Source organism: Bos grunniens, chromosome 3 (genome assembly GCF_055505025.1).
Source record: "Bos grunniens cultivar Pamir isolate PY7600 chromosome 3, Bosgru_T2T1.0, whole genome shotgun sequence".
NCBI lineage: Eukaryota > Metazoa > Chordata > Mammalia > Artiodactyla > Bovidae > Bos > Bos grunniens.
In genome coordinates, this window is record NC_141167.1 from 53863499 (window position 1) to 53890115 (window position 26617).

A 26617-nucleotide genomic window follows, 5' to 3' on the forward strand; every position below is an offset into this window, starting at 1 on the left:
CCTAGAGCTTAATAGAATCACCTACTCCTGGTAGAACTTATTTGGGGGTGGAAAAGGAGTCAAATAGATGGAATTAGAAATTTGAAAACTATGGCATAAATAAGACTATGAAAAGATCATCAATATCTTTACTCATTAGGAAAATGCAAATCAAAAACACAATGAAATAGAACAATTTACACAGAATTTTTACACAATTATTTACACGGAAATAGAACAATTCTAAACTTTGTATGGAACCACAAAAGACTACAAATAACCAAAGCAATCTTGAGAAAGAAGAAGAACCAAGTGGAGGCATCACACTTCCTGATTTCAAACTATATTACAAAGATATAGTGATCAAATAGTATGGTATTGGCATAAAAAAAGACACATATCAATGAAACAGACTAGAGAGCCCAGATATAAACCCATGCGCTTATGATAAATTTATTTATAACAAAGGAGCTAATGAATATATAATGTGTAAAGGACAGTCTCCTCAGTAAACAGTGTTGGGAAAACTGGACAACCACGTGCAAAAGAAAGAAAATGGACATTCACCATGTACAAAAATCAATTTAAAATGGATTAAAGACTTGAACATAAAACCTGAAACCATAAAATTCCTAGAAGAAAACATAGGTACTAAGCTACTTGTCATAAGTCTAGATGATAATATTTTTTTTTACTCCAACACCAAAAGCAAAAATAAACAAGTGGGACTCCATCAAACTAAAAAACTTCTGCCCAGCAAAGGAAACTATGACAAAATGAAAAGGCAGACTTCCCTGGTGGTACAGTAGATAGGCATCCACCTGCCAGTGCGAGTGACCTGGGTCCATCCCCGCTCCAGGAAGGCTCCACGTGCCTCAGAGCAACTAAGCCTGTGTGCCACAACTACTGAGCCTGGGTGCTGCAATTGCTGAAGCCCAAGCACCTAGAGGTTGTGCTCTGCAACAACAGAAGCCACCACCGTGAAAAGCCTGCACACCATAACTAGACTGTAGCCCCCGCTCTCTGCAAATAGAGAAAGCCTGAGTGAGGCAATGAAGACCAAGCGCAACCAAAAAATAAATAAACAAATACTTTTCTTAATGAAAAGACAACCTACTGAATGGGGGAAAATATTGCAAATCATATATCTGATAAGGGATTAATATCCAGAATATTAAAAAAAAAAAAACTCATACCACTCAATAGCAAAATCAAACAAACAATCCAGCTTAAAAATGGGCAGAGGTCATTATGCTGTACATTTTAAACTTATACAGTGCTATATGACAATTATATCTCAATAAAACTGGAAGAAAAAATTGGTCAATGATCTCACAGACATTTCTCTGGAGAAGACATACATGTAGCCAACATGTATTGATACACGAAAAGGAGCTCAACGTCACTGATCAGTTCAGTTCAGTTGCTCAGTTGTGTCCAACTCTTGCCACCCCATGAACCGCAGCACGTCAGGCCTCCCTGTCCATCACCAACTCCCGGAGTTCACACAAACTCATGTCCATTGAGTTGGTGATGCCATCCAATCATCTCATCCCCTGTCATCCCCTTCTCCTGCCCTCAATCTTTCCCAGCATCAGGGTCTTTTCAAATGAGTCAGCTCTTCACATCAGGTGGCCAAAATATTGGAGTTTCAGCTTCAACATCAGTCCTTCCAATGAACACTCCGGACTGATCTCATTTAGGATGGACTGGTTGGATCTCCTTGCTGTCCAAGGGACTCTCAAGAGTCTTCTCCAACACCACAGTCCAAAAGCATTAATTCTTCAGCGCTCAACTTTCTTTATACTCCAACTCTTACATCCACACATGACTACTGGAAAAACCATAGCCTTGACTAGATGGACCTTTGTTGGCAAAGTAATGTCTCTGCTTTTTAATATGCTGTCTAGGTTGGTCACAGCTTTTCTTCCAAGGAGCAAGAGTCCTTTAATTTCATGGCTGCAATCACCATCTGCAATGATTTTGGAGTCCAAAAAAATAAAGTCTGACACTGTTTCCACTGTTTCCCCATCTATTTCCCATGAAGTGATGCCATAAAGGGACCAGATGCCATGATCTTCGTTTTCTGAATGTTGAGCTTTAAGCCAACTTTTTCACTCTCCACTTTCACTTTCATCAAGAGGCTTTTTAGTTCCTCTTCACTTTCTGCCATAAGGGTCGTGTCATCTGCATATCTGAAGTTATTGATATTTCTCCCAGCAATCTTGATTCCAGCTTGTGCTTCTTCCAGCCCAGCGCTTCTCATGATGTACTCTGCATAGAAGTTAAATAAGCAGGGTGATAATATACAGCCTTGACGTACTCCTTTTCCTATTTGGAACCAGTCTGTTATTCCATGTCCAGTTCGAACTGTTGCTTCCTGACCTGCATACAGGTTTCTCAAGAGGCAGGTCAGGTGGTCTGGTATTCCCATCTCTTAAAGAATTGTCCACAGTATATTGTGATCCACACAGTCAAAGGCTTTGGCATAGTCAATAAAGCAGAAATAGATGTTTTTCTGGAACTCTCTTGCTTTTTCCATGATCCAGCGGATGTTGGCAATTTGGTCTCTGGTTCCTCTGCCTTTTCTAAAACCAGCTTGAACATCAGGAAGTTCACAGTTCACATATTGCTGAAGCCTGGCTTGGAGAATTTTGAGCATTACTTTACTAGCATGTGAGATGAGTGCAATTGTGCAGTAGTTTGAGCGTTCTTTGACATTGCCTTTCTTTGGGATTTGAGTGAATACTGACCTTTTCCAGTACTGTGGCCACTGCTGAGTTTTCCAAATTTGCTGGCATATCTAGTGCAGCACTTTCACAGCATCATCTTTCAGGATTTGAAATAGCTCCACTGGAATTCCATCACCTCCACTAGCTTTGTTTGTAGTGATGCTTTCTAAGGCCCACTTGACTTCACATTCCAGGATGTCTGGCTCTAGGTCAGTGATCACACCATCGTGATTATCTGGGTCGTGAAAATCTTTTTTGTACAGTTCTTCTGTGTATTCTTGCCACGTCTTCTTAATCATCAGGGAAATACATATCTAAATCACAGTGAGATATCATTCATGCCTGTAAGAAGAATTGTTATCAATAAGATGAAAAATAACATGTCTTGGTAGAGATGTGCATCTCTTTAGGATTATGGGAATGTTCTTTTTTTTTAATTTAATTTTATTTTTTAACTTTACAATATTGTATTGGTTTTGCCATATATCAAAATGAATCTGCCACAGGTATACATGTGTTCCCCATCCTGAACTCTCCTCCCTCCTCCCTCCCCATACCATCCCTCTGGGTCGTCCCAGTGCACCAGCCCCAAATGTTGTTAAACTAGATCATAGTGATGGTCATAAAACTCTGTAAATATTCTTAAAATCATTGAACTTACATTTAAAAGGAGTGAATTTTATGGTATGTAAATTATATATAAATAAAGTTGTCTAAAGGCATTTAAGTAATAGAATGCAATTCCATTAAAATTTTAAAAAAAAAGAAAACTAATGGGATTTCCTGGGCCTCTCTTTGAAGGTCACCTAATGCTGAAAGTGTTTATGACATATGCAGGAGAATTCAAATACCTCTGTTTAGAAAATATCAACCTACTTACCCAGACCAGAAAATATTAGACTGGTTACTAGTTGGTAGAATGGTGACACTTAAATACATTAAGCACATTTCTTTCATATTCTTGATGTACCAGGCACTGTGGTAAGTGCTATATGCTTTATTCTTCAGTCACTCTTTCAAAAATATTTATTGATCTTATATTTTATGCTCAGCATTGTTCTTTATGCTGAAGACACAGTATGAGTAAGACAAAGTCCCACATTTCTTGGAGCTTACATTCTAGTAAGGGAGAAAGACATAAACATGTAAACACACAAGCCATAATACAGATTACTTTAGGTGGTGATATATGAGTTTAAAAATAAGCCTGGATAATGGAGAGAGTCGCAGAAGATGGCAAAGGAGGACAGTGGAAATTGAGGGCTCAGGGAAGGTTTCTGGCAGAGGAGGGGGTAGACTGAGGTAACATTTGAAGAATATAAAAGTGTCATCATGCAAGGATCAGGAGAACAGTGTCCTGGGTGGGGAAATAGCTAATATGAATCACATCAGGCCATAGGAAATGGAGAGATGACCATGTAATTAACAGAAAGCAGAACAAAGTAGAGGCACCACACTCCTTGATTTCAACTATATTGCAAAGCCATAGTAGTCAAACAGTGTGGTATTGGCATCATCTTGGACAGAACTCTCTGTTAATTACATATTAAAAGTCACCCCAGAAGCTTTGTGGATATGGGAACATGGATATGGGAACATGGAAGAGGGAAAGAATGAAGAAGTAAAGAATTAAGAGTGTGCAGCAGGAGCTAAAGAGAGATGACGGTGGCTTTGATGAAGAGGGTGACAGCAGAGATGGTGAGAGGTACTAGTATCTGGGACATCTTAGGATAGATCCAATAGGGTTGGATGCTCTGTAGAGGGTGGAGAAAGAGGTGTTGAGAATGATCCTTGAATTTTACCTTGAGAAACAAGGTAGAAGGCACACCATTCATTGAAAGGGCAAACTTCTTTGAGATTGACTCTACTATATCCTGATCATGGATGAAGAAACTGGGGCTCAGAGAAGCTAAGCCACTTTGCCCCCAGGTTATCCACCTAAGGAATGGGAGAAGTAGGTTCAAAGCCAGTGACTCCAAAGACCATATTTTGTTTTTGTTTCTTTATTTATTTGGGGGGGGGGGGGTGCTGTGCTGGGTCTTCATGGTTGTGCCAGGATTTCTGTAGTTGCAGCAAGCAGGGGCTACTCTCTAGTTGCCATGTGTGGGCTTCTCATTGCGGTGGCTTCTCTTGCTGCAGAGCACAGGCTCTAGGGTGCACGGCTTCAGCAGTTGTGGTGCACAGGCTTAGTTGTCCTGCAACATGTGGGATCTTCCCAGTCCAGGAATCAAACCCATGTTCCTTACATTGGCAGGTGGATTCTTAACCGCTGGACCCCCAGGGAAGTCCCAAAGGCCATATTTTAAACACTGTTTAGTACTAACTCCTGCTCAAAGTGTTCCTTCATCCTCAGCCAGACAGTGGACAGAAATCATGGAAAGTAGCATTGGGTGGCTAGAGGAGGGCTTCTTGGCTAATGGGTGGGCATGTCATTAAACAAGAGGGAGAGGAGCAACTTGAAGGAGTAACATTTTTCCAGTGAATCATATTAAATAACCAGAGTGCCTTATACCTAGTGTCAGGCTAAACAGAGATTGACAGGTAATAACAGCCCAGTAATTACAGGAAAACATCAGCTTTAAAAGTGCAGAGATTCTTGAAATACCTGAAGCCATTTAATATATCTTATGTTTGCTCCAGACCAAGAGTCAGCTCCCAGAGCAAGACTGGTCTCATTACCAAACTAATGGACATCATGCTCTGAGGTGCCTTTCTTTCTGCCAAATAAATCAGAATTTTAAAAACTGAAGCCCAAGATAGCCATGCTGCAAATGTTTGCAAGGACATCACTGAGTGTTTCAGGTATCAAGTTTAATTTGACTTGGCCCGGTCTGTTCTTTTAAGAAAGGCTCAGGAGGCAGCAGCTGGGTCACAGGGAGAATTCCTTCTGCTCTTGCTCTTTGAGCTGAGACAGAAATCAAACCTTGATTCCCTGAGCATACTTTCTCAAGCAGGAATTGCCCCTGTCGCTATGGCCCAAAGGAGTAAGTTGTGATGAAAGTTGTCATTCTCCCCTATTCCCTGACTGTAGGGTTTTTGTTTTTTTTTTTTCCCCAGGAGTAGAGGATGAAGATAGAAGCTCATTCACACTTTTATGAGCCCCCAGTAAGTGGCAGCCACTGTCCTAGGAAGTGAAAGTCGCTCAGTCATGTCCAACTCTGTGACCCCATGGACTATACAGTCCATGGAATTCTCTAGGCCAGAATACTGGAGTGGGTAGCCAGTCCCTTCTCCAGGGGATCTCCCCAACCCAGGGAAGTCGGCTGATGCCAAATCTTTATATTATCAAAAAGCAGAAGTGATAGCAAAAATAAAAGGGTAAACATTGTGTGTGCCCACTTCTGTGTGTGTGTGATATGTGCACACTCCCTCAGCTGCTCCCCGCACACTCCTGTGCACCGCACTCCTAGGGCCTGAGCATCAGTGGCCTGGACAAAGGGAAACTCCTCCGTGCCTTGCAGACTTTCCTCAGCATTTTTCACCATACAATAGCTCTAATGACCTTGGCATCGAGCTCTTACTGGGGATTAATAACTGGCTGGGTTTAATGGCCCTTACTGTGTCCTGGGCCATTTTCCCAGTCAGCCATTAATTCCAAGCAGTGCCCTGGGCTCTGGCCATTATGACTCCCTGGGCCAAGTGGCTGCCTTGAGGCAAACGGCTCAGCCTCCTTCTCTGCAGACAGAGCTTCCACTGCGCTCTCCCCTGCTTTTCTCCATGGCATTGGTACATAGGGCTGCAGGCAAATTGTTGGTTAGGGCATCACATGATGTCTTCTTTTTATGTGTGTAGATTTTCTCAGAAGACAGAGAAGTGTAGAGGTTGAATTTCATTCACTCACTTATCAACTCACCTGTCTATTCAGTAGCAATTGAGTGTTTTTTATGGGTCAGGAAGCAAGAGAGATTTTGGAGTGACCTAATATGGGTGCTCATGTTTCCTACCAGGGTCAGAACACCTCACCAAGTGGGGCTTTACGGAAAATGTCCCCGAGACTCAGGGAGGCTGGATACTGTGAGAAGAAAGAAAGAAAGGGTAGGGATGCAGTGATTCATGAGGAGCCACTACCCCTCTTGCATCCTTGGTGCAGGTTCACCTCCCAGGTGCGCCAGCACAGCCCCAAGTTCACTTTCCCAAACTCTTCAGTGTGATTCATCAACTCAGCGTCTGGGTGCTTCAGTGAAGACTGTCAATACTCCGTCAGGAATCTTAACTCACCAAGGCATGAATATATACACCCGTTTCATTAAGACACTCAGGATGGTCACAGTCCTGCAATGTGAAGAAGCCAGGCTGTCTCAGAGGAGTAACATTCCAAGAACCTAGGTCCCAAAATCTGTATAGTCATTCCACCTCCCAAGATATCCTTAGTCCCTCTGAATGCAGGAAAGAGACTTCGTTTCCTCCTTTGGAAGGGATTCAGCCTTTGGTACATGCTCTTATCAACTGCAGGAAGTGTAACATTATGTTTAGAACAGTTACTGTCATTTTATTGGCTGCACTTACTAAAAGGCACTTAAGGCATAATTCAGACATCGATCTCTTCTGCATTGTTTGGTGCATCTGAGCAACACAAAGAGAGGGTGCTGGTGTCCAAGGTAATCAATATACCTCAGAGCTCAGGCAGGTGGGCATGAGGGAGGGCTTTCTGGGGCACTGTGGACCCCAGTGTGTTCTGTCCTATGCCCAGGAATCACAGAGGGTCTGTATGGCATAGTCAGGAATGTTGACCTTCCCTAAAAGGGTCTTAATCTGGCCTCACATGGGCATAGGAGAAAGAGAGATAGAGAGAGAGAAGTCCTTGGAATCTTCAGAGGTGTTACCAGTTTCACCCATCAAGCAGCCTGTGCTCTGAGAATCACAGTAGAATAATTCATTACAGGGAAAGAGATACTGGGACCTTTCTTTAGAATTTTTCCCCAGTAAAAATGAGCACAATATCTAGAAATTATAGATCAGACTGGAAAATTCAGGATTAATACTTCTAGGTGAGTCTGATAAGAAAAAGCAGGTTCCAATGGCCTTGGGGTCCAGTGGAAGGAAATCTTACAAAGTGACCTTATCAAGCAAATGGACTGAGTTACACTGTACCTCAGGGGTATATTAAGTGCTCAATGAATGTCTTTTAAATGAATGAACGAATGAATGTCATCTGGCTATTAGCATCTTAGTTGGCCCTCTCTTTGTTTTACGAGTGAGAAAGTTAAGTATCTGATTGGTGATAAAGCCTGCTTTAGACCCTGGGTCTCCTGACCCTAATCATCATTTGGTAATGTGCTATTTGCAGATGCCCCAGTCATCTTTGTAGAAATGTTTTAAGTGGGCTTCTACATGAGTAGAAGTTTCCCAGGATTTAAGACTTTTGGTGCTAAAATCCAAATAACCCCTAACAAACCGGGTTGTTTTTCCACTCCTCAATATTCTCATTAGTAAATAGGGGTGATGATGTATCTTTCTTATAGGGTTATTTGAAGAATTAATGCAATTATATAAAAAGCTCATAACAGTGCCTGGCACATAGGGACATCCAGAAATATTAACTAATATTAATATTAGTTCACTCTTTCCTTTATGTTCCCCGCTCTGCTCTGCTCCAAACAGCCCCCTTTACTAACACTGAGGCACAGCCTGCAATGTGTCATGTTTTATTGCACATCTTTACTGACCCACTGCCTGCTACTAAAGTATAAACTTTGAAGGGTTCTGTTTTTCCATTCCATTTGCATTCTTACTGCCCAGCAGAGTGCATGTCACCTAAGAGTAGTGAAACTGAAAGTCACTCAGTCGTGTCCGACTCTTTGTGACTCTGTGGATGTAGCCTGCCAGCCTCCTCTGTCCATGGGGATTCTCCAGACAAGAATACTAGAGTTGATGCCATTCTCTTCTCCAGGGGATCTTCCCAACCCAGGGATTGAACCTGGGTCTCACATTGCAGGCAGATTCTTTACTGTCTGAGCCACCAGGGAAGCTTCACCTGAGAGTAACTTGATGTCAAATGAATGATGAGAATTTGCAGTGGTAGAATTGCCATTTCATAAGCCCATGTGTCAATGATTGACTCCGGGTGATTAGTACATACTGACTTGGTATGGACCTACAATGCTCTGCACTCTGCCTGATAATCCCCGAATCAGCCATCACTTAATGAATGACACTGTGCCAGGTCCTACGGTAAGGACCGAGTTGAACTGCATGCAATTTCTATTAATAATTTTTCAGGTCAAATATTGGCAATTTCATATGACTCAAGTTGATTCTATGCGTTCCAGCAAAGTGGAATGGTGCATAAATTATCCCCAGTTAAAGATGAGAAAACTGAGACTTGTGGAGGTTAGTGAATGGCCAAGGTCCCAAAGCTAACAGGTGGTAGGGCCAAGCCTGGACCATCCTGTGTGGGTGCCCTTCGCCACTCTGCGAAGGGCACTCTGCAGTGAGGGAAGGTGGCCGCCCTTGGGTGCTCTTTGTCTGATTCTGAAGATAGAGCCATGGTTCAAGAAACTCCCAGAGTAAATATACAACTGAATACATGCAGAACAAAATTGGAACCAATTTCCTGGGACTGTGCAGGACCCGGTGTGTCCAGTTCAAAGTTAACAGGGAAGGAGGACAGAGTCTCTGGGGAGAATATAATAGAGCAACGGTCCTTCAGAACATTCTTGACTGTCAGTTTCTTGTGCACTTGTTGGCCTTGGCCTCAGGCCCTAATTACATTATCTTCAAACAGCAACCGAGATATTTCTCATTAAACACGATCAGGGAAATGTATAGCATGTAGGAATGTTGCTGTTCAGAAAACACATCAGGGGTTCAGGGTATTGAAGCGAGCCCCATCCTTGGCGTTGCTATGGTGGTGACTGCAGGCCCAGGGCTCCCACAAGGCATGTGTGCACTCGATGAGCTTAAGGCTTTCTTCACATTTCTGAAGGTGGACCAACTCAGTTTCTCACTCTCTCCCTTTAAAATGGGAGAAACAATCCTAATTGTCATTTCAAAATTATGGCATCTGAGGGGTTACAATTTGCATGTCTTTTCTCCTGTGATTTTTAGATGATGCCTATTTAGGATAAATATATTTGTACAGCATCCAAGAATACTGATACATGCTTAACTTCCAATCAGGTGAGTCAAGAGCATCAAAACTAGTGTCAGAGCACATTGTAATATAGTCTTTTCTTCAACTTAGGGGTAACTCTGGATTCAGAAAGACCTGAATTTGAGAGCATGACTTCATTACTTGCTAGTTATGTATCTGAGCATTTTTTTAAAATGTCTCTGAGCCTTGGGGTATCATTATCTGTAAAATGGCAGTCACAGCAAGCTTGTTACATTGATATGACAGTCTGATATGTTAATATCAGTGAAGCCCAGACCCCCATGTTCGACAGGTCACTGCTGGCTCTTTTCCTGTTGTCCAGAGCTCCCTGACACCAGTCTGATGAGGTAATAGCATCAGGGGTATATTTTGACAAAAGAGGGAGGAGAAAAAAGAGAGGCAGCCCTCAGATGCAGGAAAGTGACCTGCTGGTGCCAAGAGAGCATTGCCCACTGATGGAGTCCTTCTCCCTCTCCTTCCAGCCGCTGAAAATGCACTGCAGGGACTGCGCCCTGGTGACGAGCTCCGGGCAGCTGTTGCGCAGCAGGCAAGGCGCCCAGATTGACCAGACTGAATGTGTCATTCGCATGAACGACGCCCCCACGCGTGGCTACGGGCGGGACGTGGGCAACCGCACCAGCCTGCGGGTCATCGCGCATTCCAGCATCCAGCGGATCCTCCGCAACCGCCATGACCTGCTCAATGTCAGCCAGGGCACCGTGTTCATCTTCTGGGGCCCCAGCAGCTACATGCGTCGCGACGGCAAGGGCCAGGTCTACAACAACCTGCAGCTGCTGAGCCAGGTGCTGCCCCGGCTGAAGGCCTTCATGATCACGCGCCACAAGATGCTGCAGTTCGACGAGCTCTTCAAGCGCGAGACCGGCAAAGACAGGTATGGAGGCGAGGGCAAGAGGTGGCACGGGAGACAGGCTAGGGCGAGGAAACGTTCTCCCTGGCTGGCCAATTCACCAAGAGCGAAGCTTTTTTTTTTTTTTTTTTAATGCTTATGTCAGATAAGCTTCTTTTTCTTTAAATTTTTAATCATTTTTTTTAATTGAAGTATACTTCATTTACAATGTTGTAGTTTCAGGTGTATAGCAAAGCAATTCAGTTATATGTGTGCTAAGTCCTGTCTGACTCTTCGCAACCCCATGGACTGTAGCCCACTGAGGTTCCACTGTCCATGGAATTTTCCAGGCAAGAATACTGGAGTGGGGAGCCATTTCCTACTCCAGCGGATCTTCCTGACCCAGGGATTGAACCCATGCTCTTAAGTCTCCTGCCTTGGTAGGCAGATCCTTTACCACAGAGCCACCTGAGAAGCCTAATTCAGTTTTGTGTATAAATGTGTGTGTGTGTATATATATATATGGAGAACATATATATGTATGTATATATATGGAGAACATATATGTTTGTGTGTATATATATATATGGAGAACAACTGTATATAATTTTATATATATTATATGTATACTTATGTGTAATATAAGATTTCTCAGATTCTTTTCTGTTAGAGGTTATTACAAGATATTTAATATAGTTCCCTGTGCTGTAGTGTAAGTCCTTGTTGTTTATATGTTTTATATATAGGAGTGGTTAATTCCAAACTCCTAATTTATCTCTTTCCCTCACTACCCCTTTTGGTAACAGTAAGTTTTTATTCTAAATCTGTGAGTCTGTCTCTGTTTTGTAAATAAGTTTATTCATAGTTTTTTTTTAAGATTCCACATGTAAGTGATACGTGATATTCGTCTTTCTCTGACTTACTTTGCTTAATGTGATAAGCTCTACATCCACCCATGTTGCTGCCACTGGAAGTATTTATTCTTTCTAAAAGCTCTTGCTTAGGGCTTTCTGCTTTGGCCCTGCTGCTCATGCTGTGGACAGAGTTCATCTGTAGGGGCCTCCTGGAGATTGGACTGTTCAAGTTGAATTTATAGGCAAAGTGAAGAGAGTATTTATATGGATAATTCGGGGCCATAGCCCTACTTTGGAGGAAGAGGTGACACTGCTGCTGGCTTACACTGGTAGTAAGTGCAAGATAATAGGTTTCTTGCATTTCAGTTCCTCAGGTGAACACTAACCAAAAAGAAGTAAATAGGGTTGTTTTTCTCTTCAAAGGCAAATATTTATTCAGTCAACAGATATTTATTAGTGCCTGCTATTTCACTGCACCTGATATGGGAAATACATATAGTCAAAAGTAAGGCAGATGTAGAACCTGCCCTCCAGGAATATAGTCTTCTAGGGTGGGCAGATGTTCACCAAGTAGTGGCCAATGTGCTAGGTCTTGTGAGGGGAAGAAAATGGTCCTCTGACCTGTGGGACAGGGAGACGGGCTGTAGTCTAGGGCAAGGCTTACCAAACTGTTAGTTACAGATCTGTGATGGGACACAAAATGCATGCAGTGAGTCACTATAAGATTTTTTTTAATATAATAGAAAGAATGGAATAATGTAATAAAAGACAATTTCAGCATTCATTCCCCACAGTAAGTAAGGAAAAGTATTATTTCATGAAATAAAATTTATTTCAGTTTTGTACATAAAAATATACATATACAGAGACGTCTTTTTGATGTGATAAAATCATTCTAGAATTAGATAGGGATAATGATGGCATAACTGTGAATATACTAAAAAGCACTAAATTACGTGCTTTAGAAAACTATGAAATGAAAGCCATGTATAATACATGTGAGCATATACACTCAATCACGGTGTAAAATGTATTTCTTACTGTAAGTCCAAATCTTTTGAAAAGCACTGGTCTAGAAGATGAGGGTCTGGTGGAAAGACTTCTTAAATACATCTTCTCCCAAAGATGTATTTAAGCAGAGGCTGAGGTCAATAAGTATTTATCCAGGTAAAGAAGAACCTGAGAAGCGGAGAAAAAAGTGCCCTTATGGATATGAGAAGGTGAGAAGTGAGAAGACTTGCAGGGGGTTGGAGAAGAGTCCCTGTGACTGTGGGCAGGAGGGTGGTGGTGGGCGGGGTGGGCAGCTGGAGAGGAGGCAGAGATAAAGGGTGAGGAATCGGCTAAATCTCACTGAAGAAAAGGACAGTTACAGGTATCGAAAGGAACAGCGCGGTGTACATAGTGAACAGTGCGGTGTCCAAATACACAGCTCTGGGTTGGAATTTTGACTCTGTCCCTCACTAGCTGTATAGTCTAGGGCAAAATAGCTAACCTTTTAGTAACTTCACATGTGAGAAGTGCACAGTGACTAGGCTTCATAGAACTGGTCTAATGATTAAATTTTACTCGTTTCCTCAATTCTAAAACATTCTTTTATAATTAATATGTGTTTAATGATATAACTTACCCCTTTCCTAACAAAAACTGTTCCTGAGCCAATTTCTGATAAAAAAAGAATTTGTTGTTGTTCAGTCACTAAGTCATGTTCAACTGTTTGTGGACTGCAGAACACCAGGCTTCCCTGTCCTCCACTATCTCCCAGAGTTTGCTCAAGTTCATGTAAATTGAGTCAGTGATGCCATCCAACTATCTCATCCTCTGCCACCCTCTTCTCCTTTTGCTTTCAATCTTGCCCAGCATCAGAGTCTTTTCCAATGAGTCAGCTCTTCACATCAGGTGGCCAAAGTATTGGAGCTTCAGCTTTAGCATCAGTCTTTCTAATGAATGTTGCTGTTGAGTCACTCAGTTTCGTCTGACCAATTGTGACCCCATGGACGGCAGCACGCTAGGCCTCCCTGTCCTTCCAATGAATATTCAGGGTTAATTTCCTTTAGGATAGACTACTTTGATCTCCTTGCAGTCCAAGGGATTCTTAAGAGTCTTCTCTAGCACCACAATTCAAAAGCATCAATTCTTCAGAGCTCAGCCTTTTTTTATGGTCCAATTCTCAAATCCATACATGACTACTGGAAAAACCATAGCTTTGACTATATGGACCTTTGCTGGCAAAGTGATGTCTTTGCTTTTTAATACATTGTCTGGGTTTGTCATAGCTTTCCTTCCAAGAAGCAAGTGTCTTCTAATTTCATTGTTGCATTCACCACCCTCAGTGATTTTGGAGCCCAAGAAATAAAGAATAGGAAGTACTAAATCCTTTGGGCTAGCTTAAGCAACTCATTATGGAGAACAGTCTTAAAGAAAAAATAGAGCTCACTCTCCCCAAATTCTTTGTTGGGAAGAGCTTTCTCTTTAAATCCTGGAAATCTTTGTGATCGTTGGAGGGCTGGTCAGACAAGAGTAAGTATGATTTCTGATGGAGTGAGGAGAGCGGGACCCAGCTGCTGGCACTGTGGCCTCCTTCCCTGGAGGTCCAGGTGACTAATTCCATGGTTAGCCCAGTCAGTAGATCACACAGGGAATCTTGTCATCATCACACATTGTCATGAAATCCAGTCATTCATTATCTTTTAAAAACCACAAATAAGACAGACTGCTGCTCATTTGTATGAGTTCTTTAACCAAAGGAGCATTTTATAAGAGAAGGAGAGTGAAGGAAGTTATTTATGGTTTCAATTTTTGTGTTTGGAAAATTCAAAATAAGTAAAAACACTGTCTTCAATAGAAAACACTTTTATTTTGAGTTTAATGGTTGTTTGCTAGATTTAAGTATTCCTGAAACACTGCTGCAGTGTTACCTATATCAAATAATTACACATTGTTCTGGATCGCAACAGTTAGAATTGGACATGGAACAACAGGCTGGTTCCAAATAGGAAAAGGAGTTCGTCAAGGCTGTATATTGTCACCCTGTTTATTTAACTTATATGCAGAGTACATCATGAAAAACACTGGACTGGAAGAAACACAAATTGGAATCAAGATTGCCGGGAGAAATATCAGTAACCTCAGATATGCAGATGACACCACCCTTACGGCAGAAAGTGAAGAGGAACTCAAAAGCCTCTTGATGAAAGTGAAAGTGGAGAGTGAAAAAGTTGGCTTAAAGCTCAACATTCAGAAAACGAAGATCATGGCATCCAGTCCCACCACTTCATGGGAAATAGATGGGGAAACAGTGGAAACAGTGTCAGACTTCATTTTTCTGGGCTCCAAAATCACTACAGATGGTGACTGCAGCCATGAAATTAAAAGATGCTTACTCCTTGGAAGGAAAGTTATGACCAACCTACATAGCATATTCAAAAGCAGAGACATTACTTTGCCAACAAAGGTCCAGCTAGTCAAGGCTATCGTTTTTCCTGTGGTCATGTATGGATGTGAGAGTTGGACTGTGAAGAAGGTTGAGCACCGAAGAATTGATGCTTTTGAACTGTGGTGTTGGAGAAGACTCTTGAGAGTCCCTTGGACTGCAAGGAGATCCAACCAGTCCATTCTGAAGGAGATCAGCCCTGGAATTTCTTTGAAAGGAATGATGCTAAAGCTGAAACTCCAGTCCTTTGGCCACCTCATGAGAAGAGTTGACTCATTGGAAAAGACTCTGATGCTGGGAGGGATTGGGGGCAGGAGGAGAAGGGGATGACAGAGGATGAGATGGCTGGATCGTATCACTGACTCAATGGACGTGAGTCTGAGTGAACTCCGGGAGTTGGTGATGGACAGGGAGGCCTGGCGTGCTGCGATTCATGGGGTCGCAAAGAGTCGGACACGACTGAGCGACTGAACTGAACTGAACTGAACACAGTAGCATGGATTAAAGATACACTTAGTATGGAATATCTGATTTTGCACATCTCATGATCCAGACATTCATTTCAGGATAATATTTTGAAGAAATGGGATAATTCAGTAGATTCTGATTTATGGAAGTTTCACCCTACTTAAAAGTGAAGAAAAAAGTGGCTCAGAAACAATCTGCAATTAAGAAGCATGACAAATGACATAGATGGCCAAGTGGTATTCTTTGATATTAGAAAGTAACTGTACTTGAAAATAACTTTATAATTGAATAAGGGTACATTAGGAAAATATGATTCAGAACCAATATTATAGTAATTAGATAAAAGAAGCATAAATGAAATAACTGCAGGAAGAATATTTCCATAGAGATTATAAATGAGATTCTGGTGGAGCAGAAAGGCCTTTAATTGTAATTTAGTGTGCACTATAGAATTATCAGCTCAGTGTGTTACTTCATCATATAAAAGAATATCTGATCATTTCCCCTAATAAGCACATGACAGCTCTTCATATTCCTTCATTACAGCTGATTAAGTGTAAAAACAGTAGATATTCCTTTGCTGGAAAAAGAGTTTGAATCATTTTAGACAGACAGCACAGAGCAGTTGCATGTCTGTAGCATGTGAGCTTTTCCAAAAGGCTATTATTTTGCAGGTCTGGGGAATTTTAAGTGGCACTTTAAAGAAACCTTCATCTTGGTTTCTTTAGTCCTCCATTTTGTATTCTCCTCATTTTTACCCCTTAAACCTTTTACTGTAGAGTCCCATCCTCCTGTATTTCAGACTGTGGCTTGTGATTTCTACTACATCACACAAAAGAAAGCCAAAATTGTGGGGAAGTTTCTGCCACTGGGAAAAAGCCCTCTTGGTGTTTCCTACAACTTGAAATCATAGGGACACAGGTGTGATTCCTGGATCAGGAATCTGTGGATCTCAATAAGCTATCATTCTCTTCCTGGGCCCCACATTCTCCTATTTATTCACTAACCTAGTTTAAGTCTAGAACAATTGGCCATCTCAAGGTCACAGCCTTGGTGAAGACAAGGTATGGCATGGCCTTGCCTTCCCCTCCCCCATTCAGCTCTGCTACGCACTCAGTCCCAAAGGTCTTAGGAATACATAGTCCTGGTGAGAAAGAAGTGGGATCGTTAATACCTGTGTAGACTGAAGGTCCCAGAATTTTCTGATTACTTCCCTAACTACTGATGATGGATTCTACATAAGAGCCAGTAGCCATGTTAGAAGGATATCAGTTTCTTTATGTGTGTTAAAAAGCACTTAGAGTAATGGCTGAATTATTTACTTCATTTGCTCCAACCTAGCAACCCAGAGAGGAGGAAGGGACCTTGATGTATCAACATACCAGACTTTATACTTCTTATGATGTTGTCTCTCTTAGTCTTTGAAATTACAAATTGCTCAGGAAGATAGAGCTTCCCATGCCTGCTTTCTGGATAAGAAATCAAGGCTCAAAGAATAGTAGTAACCTGCCTCAGGTCATTCAGCTGGTGAATGATAGAAACTAGTAAGATACAAATCTGTGTTATATCCATCTTGAGAATCTTTTAAATGGACTTCCTGGGATATTACTGGATCAGGATACAGTGGAGTGGAAAATAAAAATGAGTAAAGAGATTAAGAACTAGAAAGTTGAAGCCATAAGCTCAGGAATGACTAAATTATCCATTCCTGTCAGGTATGTGATAAAACAAAAGACTTCTTAAAACACCTTTTTTGATTGTTATTCCTTATGTGAAATGGAAATAATGCAAACTGCTTAACAAAAACTCTTCCTCCTTAAAGAGGGGTACTATGCAGTGCCAGTAGAAAAACTTTACTGCAACTCCATTATTCATATCACAGATGGTGCTATGGCTGGGCAAAATCAGGCAGTCTGACCTTGAGGATAAGGTTTTGAAACTGGCTAATGAGGCCTACCATAAGCACTGGGGAAAAAAATAAAAACAGCAATCCCCAAAGAATTGAAATTAATATCCACAGCAGCATAGCATGGTGGACCAAGTCATCCTCACAGGTCAACTGAGACCTTGATGGTATGTCTCCACAGCTACCCTCGGACTCAGCATGTGGTTAGAGCTCAACACAGATGTTTGAATGGGTAAATGAATTAATGTTGAAACCCACCAATGCAATCCTTATATTCTGTCAATTTTTGGTTCTTCTAATAAAAATTTTCATAGGGCTCTGACTCTTTTGATGGAAAATAAAGCAAATACTAAATTAAACATAAGTGTTCCTGTGTCCTCTTCCTCTGATCATTAGTCCCTTCCTAAATGAATGGACTTCTTTTAAGGAAAGACATTCAGTCAAGATTTAGGTGTCAGTTAGTCTAGTTAAAGGCAAGCTTCTACCTTACAACCATTTGATTGATCAATCAATCAACTGATAGATAAAGACACGGAAAAGGCAATGGCACCCCACTCCAGTACTTTTGCCTAGAAAATCCCATGGACGTAGGAGCCTGGTGGGCTGCAGTCCATGGGGTCGCTAGAGTCGTACATGACTGAGCGACTTCACTTTCACTTTTCACTTTCATGCATTGGAGAAGGAAATGGCAACCCACTCCAGTGTTCTTGCCTGGAGAATCCCAGGGACGGGAAGCCTGGTTGGCTGCCATCTATGGGGTCACACAGAGTCGGACATGACTAAAGCGACGCAGCAGCAGATAAAGACAACTGTATTTATTCATTTTAATAAGCTCTTCATTATCCACCCTGCTTGGAGAAAAAAGAATATTTATTATTCTTGACTATTATAATAGTCAAGTATTCTAGTTAAAAAAGATTTGACACATGAGGATTGTTGTCTTACAAGAAATTGAGTGGTGGGGCTTCCCAGGTGGTCCAGTGGTTAAAAACCACCTTCCAATACAGGAGTCATGGGTCCTATCCCTGGTTGTGAAATAAAGACCCCACAAGCCATGGGGCAACCAAGCCCTCGTGCCACAAGTAAGATCTAATGCAGCCAAATAAATAGATAAATAAATATTTTTTTAAAAAGAAATTGGTAATAACTTGCACATAAACATTGATCATGATCTTTGGCTATGTAGAAGTCCCTTAAGAACCCACCATAATGGAACATTGACATCATTTACCATTGTATCATGGAATATGGTGGTATTGGTAACATATTGCTATCTAGTAAAGTTCTGGCTATTTATCAAATGGAGAGAGAGAGAGTGTGTGTGTATATAGTCATCCTTGTTCCAGATAAGATTTAAGATGGAAGGGGTGTAATGATTACTTTACCAGCTTGCAGACTAAACTATTGTTCCTTCCAGGAAGATCTCCAACACTTGGCTCAGCACTGGCTGGTTCACAATGACAATAGCCCTGGAACTCTGTGACAGGATCAATGTTTATGGCATGGTGCCCCCAGACTTCTGCAGGTAAGATTTATTCTGCACACGTAATTCATCATCAGTGTTATGCAGTGTTTATAACTATCTGATTCCAAATATCAACCACGAGACATGTCTTACTGTCTTCTTGAAGCAATTAATTAACATGTCCCAAGTCCTGGTTCTAGAAACAACAAACAGCATTTAATTATGTGATATAAAATATTGAAAGTTTTTTGTTTGTGCTGCTGTAGAATTAATCCATCTTGTGGGCTTCATTTATCCTGTGAATATTTGTCAACCAAAAGTAATGCAATAATTGGCATAATATTAACGATGAACGGCGTTAAGAAATATTAGTTTTATTCTCATTTGAAAGGAATGTGGTAATTTTTAATGAATTAAAGAGAACAATTTCTTTGATGGTAAGGCCTGTTTTCTAAAATTAAAATATTCCTTTGAGTCTCTTTCCCTTTCCACATCAGCAGCCTCAGTTTGTGCTTCTAGGACCAAAAGCACAGACATAATTATTTTGATGTATCGCTTTGAAGGAAACAACCATACATCTCTGTTGCTACCTTAAGTTACCTCCTGGCATGTGCCCAGACAGAGTTTGGTATGTAGTCAGAGATGCACTGAGAGACATTCGGGGCCTGATTTGTGGAAGCCTGATTGAAAATTCACCTGTAATCTAGAGGAGTGGTGCCAATAAATTCAGAAAGTTTCCTAGTTCTCAGGCATGCCTGCTGACCTGCACATGGACTCAGTTCTGATCTTCAAATGGTAAAAGAGGGCATTCTCAACTTGTTCATTAAAATTTATACTTGCTTATATCTTCATGTGGTGCTGGTGGCTCAGTGGTAAAGAATATGCAATGCAGGAGACACAGGTTCTATCCCTGGGTCGGGAAGATCCCCTGGAGGAGGAACGAGCAACCCGCTCTGGTACTGTTGCCTGGATAATCCCGTGGACAGAGGAACCTGGCAGGTTACAGTCCAGGGTCACAGATCAGACATGACCTAGCAACTGAGCAGGCATGCATGCATACCTTCATGTATTTTAAACCTAACAGCTTCTCAAAGGCCATGGATCTTTAGATAAATCTACAATTGGAGGTCAGATGCAAGGATGATGACACATGATGAAGTAGACATCATGCCGTTACCACTTTGCCACTTCTCTCCTATCCTTTTTAACCCAAAGACAACACAGCAGCAGTACTAGTGTATGTGTAACAGTCAGGTCACAGAGAAGGAAAGGCATGGGTAGGACAAGATTGTGAAGTCTTCTTGGACTCATGAATCCCCAGGGAAGACATTATGTAGTAAGGAAGGATGTGGAGTCTGTACCCAGATGGCACAGGTTCAAAGCCCAGCCCCGCCACTTACTAATGTGACCTCAAGCAGGTCACTCAATCTCTCTGGATCTTAGCTTCGTTGCCATTAGAAGTGGATGTGATGATAGTAACAGATGCTGCCTCTTAGGTTTGTTGGGAAGATCTCCTGGAGGAGGGTATGGCAACCCACTCCAGTATTCTTGCCTGAAGAATCCCAGACAAGAATACTAGAGTGGGCAGGAATACTGGACAGAGGAGCCTGGTGGGCTACAATCCATAGGGTTGCAAAGAGTCAGACACGACTGAAGAGACTTAGCACACATGCATTCACATAGGGTGGTGGGTGAATTAAAAAAGCGAATACACATAAGTGCTTGGAACAGTGCCTAGTACATGACCAGAGTGAGCGTGGACCCTCATGCTGTTCCTCATCACTTCATGCACTGGCTTTGTTTCCCCCTTTAACAACCTCCATGCAAAAAGGTAGGTTGGACGGTGTTAAAAAAACAATCTGCCTCCTCAAACCAACAGGCCAGCAAAGGCAGTGGCAGCAGCCCCTTTGGGCATGCCAAGAGCCATCAAAGCTGATGGTTAGACGACAGATATAATTATGTAATATTGCCATTAAGATGCCAGAGAGAAAGAGTATGAATAAATTGAAATGTTAATGACTCAAAGTGTTCAAGGAAATATTCCATTTATTATGGAAAACAAATGAATGGCAAGTTAACCTGTCATTTCTCTTACTCAGAGTAAGTTCATCACAACTTAGTGCTTGTGGGATGGGAGCAATTTCTGGAAAAACACTAGCAAGGAAGTCCAGATTTCCTTGTAATAGATTCCTGCCTTGGCACCGGATGGAATTTCCACCCGCTCAGAATTTCTGTCCCTCAGTCACCATCCCAGAGGTTCCATAGGTATTGTCACAAGATGCTTTTGGCAAAAATTCTTCAGAAGGATCCCTACCCCAAGCGTCCTTCTGGGGAAAGTGGAGAGGTCTGCTGGGTGTCTTCTGATGCAGAAGGTTAGGCTGGAGATAGCATCCTCTTCAGTCCCAATGCCTGTTTAGAAAGGAAAAGAAGGGAAAAACCCGGAGCAGCACAGACTAATCCCAAGTTCCTTTCCTCTTCATGCCCTGGACACATGGGTTGAACCACCAGGCACCCAGGTCCCAAATGGTGGAGGCTCATCTGCAAGATGGGGATGAGAAAACAGTAATAAAAAGTGAATGGGTCATGGTGAGGATTAAATGAGATCATGGATGTAGAATGTTTGACACAGTGCCTAACACAGGGAAGACTATTAATATCATTTATGTTATTAATACATTATACTGTAAGAGATATAAACTATTAATAATTACTAATATTATCTTAAGGACTCAAGAGTTTCCCAGAAAGTTACCAGGAATTTTGAGGGTGTTCAAAGAATAGGCCACAGCTCTTGCTTTCTAGAGGCTTACAATAAGCCTCATTTGCCAGGAAATCTAACACAGCAGAGCCACTTGTAGTTCAATGTCTCTTGCAAACAACATCTGCCACCAAAGAATGAAAACACAACTTATAAGTTAATCCTGCTACTGGCCTGACCATTCCCCGTTTTGTCCTGATTTTGAAAGAAGCTAAGAACTCTAAGGCCAGCAGAGTACATGTATCATGAGTTCTAGGACTTACAAAAGTAAAATATCACAGGAAGGTGAGATAGCAGGCCTATGCTGGTTGAGCCCACCAGAATATAAACGCCTGGAGGGAGAGACTTTTGTGTGTTGGGCTCACTGTTGGAGCCGTGGTACACAGTACAGTAGATAGGTACCATCCTGGCCTATAGCAGATGCTTCATCCATACTGAGTGGATAATGGCCCTATCCATTGTCTCTCATGCTGTAGTAAAAGGGTGTTTAATGGGTTAATGTAAGCCATTTCTGCCTCTCAGAAGCTGTGTGACCTTGAGAAAGTTATTGAACCTCACTGAGCCTTCGTTACTTTGGGCACGTTACTTTGACTTTCTACCTCAAGCCTTAGTTTCTATGTCTGCATGATGACAGCAGTTGTACTTACCTCCAGGGTTTATGTGATAATCCCATGAGATAATAAATGAGAAAGGCATGGCACAGCCCTGGTGTATGCTAAGCATGGATAAATTTACCAAGTGAAAGGATTCACTCCTCTGCACTTGTGGATACCCATGAGTACATTTCAAGAATCTGTCCCGTGAGTGCTAATCGGTCAGTGGGAAGGACCTGGCTTCTGGAAAGAGAAGGCATTGTGAGCATGTTCAGTTGTGCCTGACTCTTTATGACCCCATGGACTGTAGCCAGCCAGGCTCCTCTGTCCATGGGATTTTCCAAGCAAGAATACTGGAGTGGGTTGCCATTTCCTTCTCCAGGGGATCTCCAGACCCAGGGATCGAACCCAGGTCTCTTGTGTTGCAGGGGCTTCTTTACCAATTAGCCACCAGGGAAGGCCCTCACACACTTCTAAAGAGAATCTGATCATCACTTTCTCATTGACAAGGAAACTGAGGCACAGAAAGACCAAAGACTGGACTAATTCTGCAGTCATTTCCATCAGCTTAGCATGGCAGTGACCCAAAGGGAATCAATGTCGCTTGCTGTATGCTGGTATGCTGGGACATATAGGGACGGGGTGGGGTAGGACAGGGAGTAGAGGACTAAATTATATCCTACGGAGCAGACAGCTAAGGAAACCCACAAGTGCCTGACTTGTAAGAAGTGTGGGTAGATTATCCCCTACAGGCCTAGAGCTGTCATTTTCTTCCAGTTCTCCTGCAGGTCTGGCCTTCTCACCCCTCCCACCCAGAGGGGCCTGACTTACTTCCAGAGGAAGTAAATCCCAAAGACAGAGAAACCTGGTGGGATATGTCCATGGAGTCGTAAAGAGTTGGATATAACTGAACACCCCCATAATGCCTCCCCTTTCCAGCAGCCGGGCCCTCCCCACGGACCGATTGCCATTTATTGGCCAGAAAACTTCTAGTAGCCACTTCTAGTATTTCAGGCGCATGGACTCCTTGGGGAGAATAAAAAACCCTATGTTCATATTTAAAACCACAAATGGAGACAGTGAATGTGTAAATGACCATATTGGCAGATGAAGGATGTGTTATTCAAAACCTGGAAGTATCTAACACTGACTAAAAGTCATGTGACTGGTGTGCAACCGTTTCCTCCTTAGTTTGGTGCCACCGTAGCCTTCTGACTGCTCTCTCTGACTCTGGTCTTTCTCTTTCCTCTAGATAACCATCATATCTGACTCTGTCACTGAAACCCCTCAGTAGGTCCCCACAGTTTTTAGAACAGTGTTCACACTCCCTAGCTTAGCACACGAGCCCTCAGGACCTACCCTCTGCAGCCACTTTAGTCTCGTCTCCTGGCTTCTTCAATGAAGGCTCAGTGGGTAAAGAACCTGTCTGCAATGGAGGAGACTTGGGTTCTATCTCTGGGTTGGGAAGATTGCCCAGAGGAGGAAATGGCACCCCATTCCAGTATTCTTGCCTGAAAACTCCCGTGGACAGAGAAGCCTAGTAAGCTACAGCACATCCACAGGGTCGCAAAGAGGACACAACTGAGCAAATAAGCACACACACACACATCTCTATTCACAGACTTATTTTAGCCACAATGAGAAACTTAAGAAGGAGCTCACCCTGTGCACACCTGTCCCTTTGCCCTCATCTTGGAATGTCCATCCCCTCATTCTTAATCTTGCTAATTGCTACTAGTTTTTCACTGTAGTATTAATGGCTGATATTTTTCTACATATAGCAAGTGCTGGCCCTATGCTTACTGTGAATACATGTGCCATTTCATTGAACCTTGATGATAATCCCAGGAGGTAAACGTTATTATTATTGCCATTTTACATATGAAGCTTGAGGACATGAAACAGCTGCCAAAGTTGTGGGGCAGGAAAGTGATGGAGCTGTGATTTGAATTCAGGTCTCCAGGACTCAAAAGGCAAAACTCTTAACATCTCACTCCAGTGCTTCAGAGATCCTCTTCCTCCAAGCTTTCCCTGACTTCCTGTCTGGGTCAGACCTCACCTAGGCCCCTCCTGGGGCCTCTGCCACCTCGTCCTCTGCTCACCTCACTGGGTGACACATTCATCTTCTTCATCAGCCCGTGATCTCCTCAAGGGAAGGGGTCCTATCTCAAGCCACGTTTGTATCTCCAGTTCTTGCCACTTTTTCTGGCACGTAGTGTGTATTCAGTATTGATTAACTCGGTGAATAAATAAAAACCTTCCTTTCCCTGGCAATGTTTAGGAGACTAATTGCATATTTATTCCAAGATCAAAAGTGCCAGGTGAGTGAAGAGTATAATTAACCAGTGGCAAATTCAGATTTCAAGGATCTGAAGAAGTCACTGGTAGCCACCTGTATCATTCTCAGCCAAGGCCAGCACTGGTCCTCAGAGAGAGGTTCAGGCATGAGGCATCAGTCTATTCTGCCTCCATCACTCCAACTGCAGGCTCATCAGTGTTCAGAAAGCTGGAGAAAATTAATGTCATGTCTCACCAGAGACAGCCTCAAAATATATTATTATGTGGACATGGACCTTTAAATCATGCCATATCCATATAGGAAGGCAAATCCATTCTCTCTAGATGGACTATAAATTGCAATGAAAAAGATCTGTTATCATTGCTTTCCAAACTAAGTTATGGTAAGTATTTTTAATCCCATTTTCCATTGTAAATTATTTGTGATAATAATGAGCCAAGCATTTAAATTCTACCTAGTAATCTTATTTCTGATCATACTTAACACATTACCAAGTTTACAACTCTCTGTTACCCATCATTTCTTGAGTATTAATTAGCAGAGTAATGACTCAGAGTGATCACTGTCATGGAACTAAATTAATATCTCATCCATAATGTGAAGGACATCTCAAAGGTATCGTGAATATCAGAGAGTTGATTCTGCTAGAGTTATTAGCTAGTGAACATTAATAAAGCTGCCAGCATAACAGGGCAAGTTCCTACTTGGCAACAGTCCATCATGTAGATGCTTACAGAGGATGGGTATGGAATATAATGCATTCATGTGGTTCACATTTTATGAAGTGAACTTAAAATAGATTGTTGTATTTTTTCATAGATGTTAACATTTCCATAATTTCTTCTTTTATCTCTGCTATAATTTGACCAAATCTTACTGGTCACTGGGTGTTGTCATTACCTTCCTCTGTCCCATGGGTGCAATGCTTCTTAGGTGCCTGAGTGGTTGGTAGTGGATACAGGGTTCAAATGACTCACTTGTACCCTTTGATCCATGAAGGGTGGACAGCTACAGGCTCTCAGTGTTTCCTGTGCCCCAGAAACACAAGTATTATTCCACTGGCTTCTACCACTTCAGGTGTGCAGCAGTTTTATTCCAAAAGAGGCTGTAAGACAAGAAATGGAGGCAACAGAATGAAGGTGTCTCATGGGGCCTCACAGGCCTGAAGTAGCTGTGTAAGAAGGCCTGTTAGGAGAACACTTTCTTCTGAATGCTCTAAAGTGTCCAGAGCAAGCCAGTTTCAGAACCACCAGGACACGTGACAGATGTTGATTCAACTCTATTCCTCAAAGTTTTCCTGACTACCTGCCAGTTCAGTTCAGTTCAATTGCTCAGTTGTGTCTGACTCTTTGCGATCCCATGAAACACAGCACACTAGGCCTCCCTGTCCATCACCAACTCCCAGAGTCCACCCAAACCCATGTTCATTTAGTCGGTGATGCCATCCAACCATCTCATCCTCTGTCATCCCCTTCTCCTCCTGCCCCCAATCCCTCCCAGCATCAGAGTCTTTTCCAATGAGTCAACTCTTTGCATGAGGTGGCCAAAGTACTGGAGTTTCAGCTTTAGCATCATTCCTTCCAAAGAAATCCCAGGGCTGGTCTCCTTCAGAATGGACTGGTTGGATCTCCTTGCAGTCCAAGAGACTCTCAAGAGTCTTCTCCAACACCACAGTTCAAAAGCATCAATTCTTCGGCATTCAGCCTTCTTCACAATCCAACTCTCACATCCATAGATGGCTACTGGAAAAACCATAGCCTTGACTAGCTGGACCTTTGTTGACAAAGTAATGTCTCTGCTTTTTAATATGCTGTCTGCTGCTGCTACCAAGTCGCTTCAGTTGTGTCCAACTCTGTGTGACCCGTAGACAGCAGCCCACGAGGCTCTCTCATCCCTGGGATTCTCCAGGCAAGAACACTGGAATGGGTTGCCATTTCCTTCTCCAATGCATGAAATTGAAAAGTGGAAATGAAGTCACTCTAGGTTGGTCATAACTTTCCTTCCAAGGAGTAAGCATCTTTTAATTTCATGGCTGCAATCACCATCTGCAGTGATTTTGGAGCCCAGAAAAATAAAGTCAGCCACTGTTTCCCCATCTATTTGCCATGAAGTGATGGGACCAGATGCCATGATCTTAGTTTTCTGAATATTGAGCTTTAAGCCATGTGGTACTATATACCATGCCAAGAATAC

General features: G+C 42.3%; 1 protein-coding gene across 1 annotated transcript in view; it reads left to right on the forward strand.

Annotated features, from left to right (window-relative positions):
* ST6GALNAC5 (ST6 N-acetylgalactosaminide alpha-2,6-sialyltransferase 5) overlaps window positions 1–26617 on the forward strand; it is a 212723-nt gene that overhangs the window by 175779 nt on the left and 10327 nt on the right. Inside the window, exons 3-4 of the mRNA XM_086390647.1 lie at window positions 10287–10696; window positions 18727–18834. Of these exons, the coding sequence (XP_086246773.1) occupies window positions 10287–10696; window positions 18727–18834 (518 nt within the window). The remainder of the gene's footprint in view (window positions 1–10286; window positions 10697–18726; window positions 18835–26617) is intronic.